The 9609-nt window shown below is 36.0% G+C and overlaps 1 protein-coding gene across 1 annotated transcript in view; it reads right to left on the minus strand.

The window, feature by feature from the left end:
- Nucleotides 1-9365, minus strand: part of SRFBP1 (serum response factor binding protein 1) — a 48705-nt gene extending 39340 nt beyond the window's left edge. The window contains exon 1 of the mRNA XM_032214257.1: nucleotides 9230-9365. Within this exon, the coding sequence (XP_032070148.1) occupies nucleotides 9230-9259 (30 nt within the window). The 5' untranslated portion in view covers nucleotides 9260-9365. The remainder of the gene's footprint in view (nucleotides 1-9229) is intronic.
- Between the last annotated feature and the right edge of the window lie 244 nt (nucleotides 9366-9609).

Here is a 9609-nt window from a genome sequence, read left to right on the forward strand (position 1 = left end):
TGCATTTTTAACTTTAAATTAATTTGTTTTTGTTGAAAGCAAATATGATCACAATTTGACTTTAATGTTCTGATGCTGATGATGTGGCAATCTGAACTTGAAGGAAAGTTGCTGGAAAGGTTCCTAGGACAAAATGCTGTTTGCCTGAATTCCATCTGAGATTCTGCACTTGGAAATTTCATAATCTTTTAAAGAAAAGATTGCTTACAACATTTGACATTATTTCACAGAAAAAAAAATCATGATTCAGTTCATTACATAAAATTCTTACCAATGAACTTACATTCATAATTATGAACTTATTACTTATATTACCAAAGGATCAAAAAAGGACTGAAATAACAGAATAGTTTCTTTCCAATATTTCACTTTTAAGCTACGCATAAAAGCCACTATATTGTAATGTTAGGAGTGGAGACCCAATTTCTAATTTCCACTCCAGCAGAGAAATTCTCTGAATGACTCTGGGCCAACCATTCATTCTCTGCCCTAGATTGGGAAATTGAAAAACATCTGTCTATCAGCCTGCATTACACTCATACACCTTTACAATAACAACTTCATCCTGCAATGAATTGATTTGGAATGACAAGAACACATCAAAAAGGTATGTTTGTTTCTCTTAATCTTCAAAAAAATAGTCCTATTAGTTTCTGTGCCGTACTACTCAGTAATCAGAAAACTGCAAGCCACCATGTTCAAGATACTGTTTATGAAAATATTTCTGTTTTTTTTTAAAGAGGTGCAATCTTATTGTGCCTGAAGGCCTCCCCTTCCCTTCACCCAATCTTTGATAATACCTTTTTTCTGGTTTAACATTTTATTGAGTTATAAGATAAAATAAGATATGAAATACAAAAGTAAATAGGAGAATGGTGGGGAGGAAGAGGAGAAAGAGAAGTGAGAAAGAGTAGGGAAAAAAGAAAAGGAAACATTGACTTCTGTCTCTGTTGCAATAAAATAAGGCATTAACGTCAAATCACAACTTTGTTTTTTAATAATATAAACAAGCCATTTCTATAGAGATCTATCAATCTAATCAGTAAAACCCAAAACCAAAGTTTCATTCTTTTCCACTGCATGCACAAAGTTCAGAAGCCGTCTCCATGGGGAAACAAAAGTACTTATACTATTTTCTTTCATCAAAATAGTCCATTTTGCTATTTCATCCAACTCCCAATCTTTGATAATATTAAAGAAAGCATAATAATGATTAGGCAGAAGATGATTCCAGGTCTCTTTGACTTTCCACTGCTTCCCAAAGACGGAGTGATTTAGATGGATGTGTGAGCTGACTCTGGAGTATACAACGGATCTGTACTGATTCCATTTAGCAAGTCTCCATTCACATTTTATTCAGATAAGATGGAGCATGGCAACCAATATTTAGGATTATTCCAAATATTCCAACATACTATGAATATAGTTTACATTACTTTTATTAATAACAACACCTATTGAGTTCCACACAATTACCCAGCAATCTATTGAAGTGTCAAAGTTTGCTAATCCCATGAAAAACAGGGAGAAAGAGAAAGAAGGCTGTTTATTTATAAATTTATAAATCAATTTGGCTTTCAAGTTCTATAATGTATTTAAGTTAATAATGAATGTAGACCCGTCCTTGGAAATGGTGAAAGAATGAGCCATTTTTTTAAAAAAAAGGCAGGGAGGGGGGAACAACTTAAAAAAAAACTTGGTTGTGAGAAAGAAAAAAAAAAAACTGTAAGGAATGAAACTCAAAAAACCTTGAATCTGCTTGGTATAAGATGGGGCAGACAGAAAATCAAGATTCTGCTGTTCTAACCCTCCATCCATCCATCCATCTATCTATCTATGTATTAGGTAACATTCCAATTTTTAAAAAAGTTTCTTCTGCCAGGTTTAAAGCCAGGAAGAAAGGGCAAATCTGTAGCAATCAGGAAGAACTGAAAAGCAAATGCTGTGATAGCCATAAATTATGGATGGATGTGAGGTTTTTTGCTTTTAGTTTCTATTTACTTCAATTGTAAAAAGTATACACAAACCATGTAGACTAAAAACGAGCAACTTCCATATTATAAAGCCCTTTTTATACAATCACTAAAATTGTAGGGTCACAAAACATACAGTTAGTTTCACTCCCTTATTGATTAGCAATGTTTATTTCTCTTGTATATATACTGTAGGCATAAAAACAGGAGCAATAAGAAGGAATAAGACATCCTTACAAATAAATTTAACCACAAGGATACACAGATGCCTAGACTCAAATAATTGAGCTGAATACCTTCATCCTGTTGGATAAAAGGAAGAATTATGAGTATTGGCTAGAGAACCTGTGTACTCGGGATTGTGTTTTTTTAAACTTCAAGTCATATAAGAACTTTCAAACTGTCCCTTTGTAGTTGCAAATGACCTTAGGAGCTACAGCAGAACTCTAAAAATATACATCTCAAAATATTGGTCTTTGTTATAATTGTTTGTTTGCTCTATCCTTTTCTTCTGTAGATTTTGATTTACCCTTGGCAATAGGAAAATAGACTATGAAAATACAGTGACATCATATGGATGTAATTTAATTTGTTTTTAAAAATATATTTACTTAATAAGTTATAGGAATAAGAGACTGCTTCTGAATAAAGATCCTGTGATTAGATGGCTAAGGAAGTGATGGTGTACCAAAAAGAGGAACAAGGAAATTAAATCTTATCAGGACTTGGAAATAACAAGAAGTAAAAACAAATAACATAAGCTATGAAGTTTCAGAGTTCAGTTCATACTGAAGCTAGCGAGATAGGAATCAAGACTTCTTAAAATACAACATATAACCACTATATAACCACTAAGGACATTCCAAATCTTATGGCTGCGGAATGAAAAAACAAAGAGTCTATTAACCTCAGTGAAGTGTAAGGAAAAGCCTTGAGATTTAAACTACAGAAATGGCCTACAGATATTTCTCAAATTATAACCATTCATTGAGACCTTTTAAAATTACAGTGGCATTGAGCAAAGGGACTTCTCACTGGTCCCCAAAATCACAGCCATTGCAGTGTCCCCAACCTCACATGATAAAAATTCTGGTGCTTGCCAGCCTGCCCACACTTTTGACTGCAGAACTTTAAATCCTACCCATCCACCTATCTCTCCCCACCTTCAATGACCAAGGACTTTGCAAGGCAGCTGCTGGCTGCGCAAAACGTTCTTCCTAAGGTTGCACTCCTGAGGCATAGGCCTGGGGAGAGGGAGTTTGAGGTAATCCTTTACCTTACTGAGGCTGAGGGTCACGAGGAACCAAACCGGGAAATGGTGGCTTGGCTTGAGGTAGGTTCAACAACCGGTAGAATTCAATGAACACTGACAACAGGGAGTGATGTAATAGTAATTGCTTTACAATGCAATTATGTGACCTCATACTTTATAACTGCATCGCTTACTGTGTGTGTGTGTGTGTGTGTGTGTCATACACACACACACACACACACATATATAGTATACTGCAGCTGTCAGTTTATATATGACCTCTTTCTTATCTTCACAGAAGCAAGTTACATAGGAATATAAAGTCCATAAAGAAATGTTAAATATTATAATAAATTGATGAGAAATCTCTATGGAATACCCTTGGGAGGAAAATGATATCAGATAATCAAACAATGACTGAACTCTGGCACAGAAGTCTACATTTGTAAAAATACAAAATGTAGCTAATTTTGTAACTATTCAGATGCAATACTCTGAATGCTTTATATTCAACATTATTAAATTTATACTAATTTTAAAAAATTAATAAACACTTTGTCCTTCAATCAACTTCTTAAACATATCTTTTAAATTTTATTTTTTTGTCTCTGGAAAAAATGACAAAATACTCTTATACTGTTACCAAATGGACATATTTATGAAATCATCATAAGGTAAGATTTTATGGGTTTTTTTCTAGAAGTGCCTAACTTGTTCAAGTATGCAACTTATAAAGGGTAGAAACTAATTTACTAAATCAATTTTTAAAAGTTGTCATTCTAAAAAATTTCACATGTGACTCAGGGCTTCTGAAGACTTTTTGTATAACTCTCAAAGATCTTTCAAAATTACAACAAAGTAATTTTTAACATGACAGAAAGCAAAAATCTGAAATAGAGTGTGTTAAGAGTAATCATTATGAATTAGATATAATCTTCTCTATAAATGAAATCAAATTGAGTTTGCCATTGTAGTAATACTCACTACCTTTTTGGAAGAGGGTTTCCTACATGCAATTCTAAATCAAAACCCAACCTTTGGTCCACAGAATGTTATATACTTCGATAGAGAGTTTAGACCAATTGAACAATATATACCAACTAACAATTCTGATAAAATTATAGAAAAGCATCTATAAAAGAAACAAAGCTAAAATATTTATTCCATGCCTAATAATTTCTCAAAACTATATTTAAGATATTTAACTACTGTATTTTCAAAGTATAAGCGGCACCAGAGTATAAGACGCACCAAGATTTTGAAGAGGCAATTTTTTAAAAAAGGTTTTGCACTCTGTAGGCCTCTTGAAAACGGGCCCATTTTTTATAAGAAAAAAAAGGGGCATGCATAGCCTTTAGGAGACTTAAAGAGTGCTCCTGGGAGCCAGCGGCGGGAAAAAATAAGCATTTTTGCTCATTTTTGCCCTCCCCAGCCGCACTCTGGAAGCCTCCCAAAGGCTATGCATGGCCATTTCTGAAAAGGGGCAGGGTTGCGGGAGGCCAAAAACGCTGTATTCAGTGTATAAGACACACTCAGATATTCACCCTCTTTTTTATTTGTTTTTTACAGGAAAGAATAATGAAGTTATTTTATTTCAAACAAACCTATAAACCCAGTGGAGTCAAATGTACATATACTTCTATATGTATAAAAAGCCACATATTAAAACAGGCTCCATAATTTTGCTGAGAAAACTGTTCATTTTATACAGTTACATTGATACATTTACATCAGAAAATTAAACTTATTTGTAAGAAATCTTATACAAGTATTAACAGAAGAGTAGAAATCCATTACTTATTTTGTGCTGCCACCTAGCAATGTTTTCAAGAAATAGTTGCACATAAGTTCATATAGGCAACACTTCTTAAAATGTGCCCATTTGTATCCACTTGCTTCCTTCTTACATATGTAAATTCAAAAGGATACCTTATTTAAGTAAAAAAAAAATCTTCATGGTTCTATTAATTTTAACTTTAAAACTGAGGCAAGAACATCTCCAGAATAACCCTTCATTTAAAGTTTATAGTGTAATTCTTTTAAAAAAAATTAAATTCAATATTGAAAGCATACTCATACAGAAAATGGAAATTGCAACCAGGTGTCCGTTACCCTATTCGTATTTGCAAATAATTCAAAGCTCATTGTTATTGCTTTTATTTTGCAGCCAAAGAATTTCCCCAAACTTCCAAATTTACTCATGGTAAAAAAGAATGAGGAATTGTTAAGGCGTAAAAGACCAGATCCATGCATAAAGTTTCAAATATTAAGTGATGTATTGCTAAAAGCATATGTAATCTTCTCAATTCATGGTGGGCACTTGCTTAGACTTAAATAAGGATGAACCACACTCAAGGAGGGTTAGACTTATACTGTATGCATGATTATTAGGCAAGCTGTATTTTCAAGAATTTTATTATTGAACAACTGCAGTGCTCTAGGTCGATCCAAAATGTTAATAAACCTCAAACATGAATATTTAAGAAAGTAAAAGTGAGGTTTTAGCTTTCTTAGGAGAATGTATGCACAATTATTGGGCAACTATTAGTGTGCAGAATTATGCAAATAAATGAAAAATGAAAATTTGCCCATCTCACTCATTTATTTGCATGTGAGAATAATAAACAAACTCAAAATGTACAAACATTTCTGACATTTAAAAAAAATCAGTGGCTAATATAGCCACCCTTCTTTCAATAACAGTCATAAGTCTTCCATTCATGGAGTCTGTCAGTTTCTTGAACTGTTGATGATCAACTTTTTGTGCAGCAGCAACCACAGCCTCCCAGACACTGATCAGAAAGGTACTAGTCTCCCAGCACTGTTCAGAAAGGTGTACTGTTTTCCTTTACTGTAAATCTCCCATTTAAGAAGGGCCCACAATTTCTCAATAGGGTATAGGTCAGATGAGGAAGGGGGCCATGTCATTATTCTTTCATCTTTAAGGCCTTCACTGGCTAGTAGTGGAGTACTTTGATGCATGCAATGGAGCATTGTCCTGGATAAAAATCATGGTCTTCTTGAGGGATACAGACTTTTTTCTTTACCACTGCTTGAAGAAAGTATCTTCTAAAAACTGGAAGTAGGTTTAGGAGTTGATTTTGAGTCTATTTTCAACCTAAAAAGGTCCCAGCTAATTTTTCATAATACCAGTCCATACCAGTACCCCACCTCCACCTTGCTGGCATCTGAGTTGAATTGAAGCTCTGTGCCCGTTACTGATACAGCATGGCACCATCCAACTGGTCCATCAAGAATCACTCTCCTCTCATCAGTCCATAAAATCTTTGAAAAATTTGTCTTCAAGTACTTCTTGGCCCAGTCTTGCCATTTCAATTTATGTCTTGTTCGGTGGTTGGGTTTCAGCCTTCCTTACCTTTGCAATGTCTCTGAGCACTGAACACCTTGTACTTCTGGGCACTCCAGGTAGGTTGCAGTTCTGGAATATGACAGCACTGGAGGATAATGGGTTCCTAGTAGATTCATGTTTGATTCTTCTCAAAGCTTTGGCAGTTAATGGGCCTCTTTTTTTTGTCAACATGTTTCTTGTGACCCTGTTGACTATTTGCAGCAAAACATTTGATGGCTCTGTGATCACGCCCCACTATCTTAGCAATTTCAAGTGTGTTGCATCTCTCTGAAAAGACTTTTTACCATTTTTGACTTTTCAGTTAAAACTTTTTTTTTTGGCCTATTCTGTCTGAGGACAAAAGGCTGCTGAATAATTATGCACACCTTGATATACAGTGCTGATCTCCTTAGGCCACACCCTCCCTCATTACAAATATATATATATATATATATATATATATATATATATATATATATATATATATATATATATATATATATAATGTTATATTTATGCTGATAAATAAAGGGAGACTAGTATAGATCTATTTCAAGCTATTTAGCTCTCATCAGCTAGCCACACCCTTACTGGGAAGTAATATTGGGTTTCTGTCTGGATGGTCTCTTGTGACGAGCCGAAGACAGAGAGTGGAAGTGTGACCTTCCTCCCATATTTGGGCATACCAGGGGTTGTGACTTTAAATATATATATGCTTATTTACACTAAGTATTCAAGTTTTATACAGCTTGGAGGTGGAAAATATGCAAAAAAATAATATGGTCAAAATACTTACTTGTCTAATAATTGCACACAGTGTAGTTCTCTTCCAGCTACACAGGGATTCTAAGCTGAGCCCCCCTTTCACTCAGGCCCCCGATTACCCCTCCTCCTACAGTAATCAATGTCTGCTGAATGAAAATGTATCAATACAAAAGTGAATGACCAATACAAAATTAGTATATCCAGGTGGTCTCTGAATTTAGTGTGAATGAATAAAGAACAAACCAAATAAAGGCTTCCCTTGCCTTATGTGAACTGACTTTATGAGAATAATTTAATTTTATATGAGAATAATAATTTTTCTTTTTCATTTTGGATACAAAATTCACTATATGAAAAATGCCACCCATCTTTTATGCTATATGTGCTAGTCTAGTAAATCTTCATCAAAGGTCTAGAAACTTGATCTAATCATTATAGAGATGCTATAAAATTCAGAGATTGCCTTGAGTTTGGAACTGCTCTGTTTTAAATTTGAGATGCTTCTAGCAATAGCAATAGCACTTACCACTTCACAGTGCTTTACAGCCCTTTACAGAGTCAGTAGGCTGCGTCAACTTTGAGTCTGGTGACATTCAAATTGCCAAATTGCAGGCAGTTGACAGTCAGCAGAAGTAGCCTGCAGTACTGCATTCTAACCATGTAGAATGTATTATACTCTTCTAGAATGCATTAAAGAGACCATTTCACATATAAAGCATCAGTTTTACAATGGAAGCATAATTTTCTACAAGATTTTATTAGGCTGAAGGCTGCATTTTACCACGATATGATTTGGGAGCAGTCTCTGCAAGCTCATCCTATTTCTCAGTGTTGTCCCTAGAGAAAGATAAAATAAAGAGAAACTCCACATTCCTCCTACCTTATGAATCATATTTTTCAAGAAAAAAAAGACAGGATATTGATGCAAAATATTAAACAGGACAGTAAAAAGGACCTGTTTTGTTAACTGCAATCTAATAAAGGAGACTCCAAGAAACTCACATGGGAACCAATTCTCTGAAAAGTATCCTAAAAATGTAAATTGTGTATCATTGCCCATATGTTGCCATCTGCACAGTACAGTGATTATTTACTCCAGTAACGTTCAGGTTTTTTTTTCTTCAAATGAGCATTCTGGACCTGATGCTGCTAGTGCAGTGTTTCTCAACCTTGGCCCACCTGAAGATGTGGCTGGGGAATTCTGGGAGTTGAAGTCCACACATCTTCAGGTGGGCCAAGGTTGAGAAGCACTGTGCTAGTGCATTCATCAAAAGCAAGGCCAGAATCCAGTTCCAGTAACTGAAGGCTAATTATTACACAGTGACCAGCATCTCCACTAAACCCAAAAGTGCTTTTTCAAGAGGCTACTGGATTTTGTTTTTTCTTTGAAGACGTTTCCCTTTTCATCCAAGAAGCTTCTTCAGCTTCTTGGATGAAAAGCAAAATGTCTTCGAAGAAAAACCAGAAAGTCCAGTGGCCTCTTGGAGAAAAAAAAAGCACTAGGTACAACCATGACTTGGGTGAGTCAGAATCTCCATAGACATCCTCATTGACCTTATCTAAAAACGCTTGGAAGGGCTACACTTGGGATTTTCCGCATTCCCTTTCTTGAATTACTACCTTCTAAAAACCAGCTCTCCTTTCCTCCCTTCTGGGACTTCTCCACCACCACCCCAAGCCAGCGTGTCCATTATTCTTAGAAGGAAGTTGAAGGGCGTACAATGGAGAGAAGTCATCCACTGCCTAATGACCCAACGAAAAGCACACGCCTTTACCCTCTTTCCCCCTTACCACCCACGTTTAGTATCCGAAGTTTCCTTCCCTGCCATCTCGAAGGGCCCCGGAGGCTACCTCCCAGCAATGTGGCAACGCTCCCAGTCAGACGCTCACCTCATTGTTCAGGTTCAAAACCTGCGCCATGATAGCCGCTCCAAGGGTCTTCAGCTGCAAGAACTCACCGGGTTCCCACGGGATCGGCTTCTTATCTCTGCACGCTTCCTCCCAGCACCACAAACGAAACAGCGCGCCTGTGCGGTTTTAACCCGCTCGGCTTCCGGGCGACGCTCTAGCTTTATCTTTATGGTTATACAAAGAAAATAACGTGCCTCTTGTTTCTCAACCTGGCCAACTTGAAGATTGTTGGACTTCAACTCCCAGAATTCCTTAACCAGCTATGCTGGCTGAGGAATTATAGGAGTTGAAGCCCACACACCTTCATGTTAGTTATATCGGGGTTAGCCCGGAATGTTTTTCAGAAGGCACATTTGAAA

This window comes from Thamnophis elegans, chromosome 3 (assembly GCF_009769535.1).
Source record: "Thamnophis elegans isolate rThaEle1 chromosome 3, rThaEle1.pri, whole genome shotgun sequence".
NCBI lineage: Eukaryota > Metazoa > Chordata > Lepidosauria > Squamata > Colubridae > Thamnophis > Thamnophis elegans.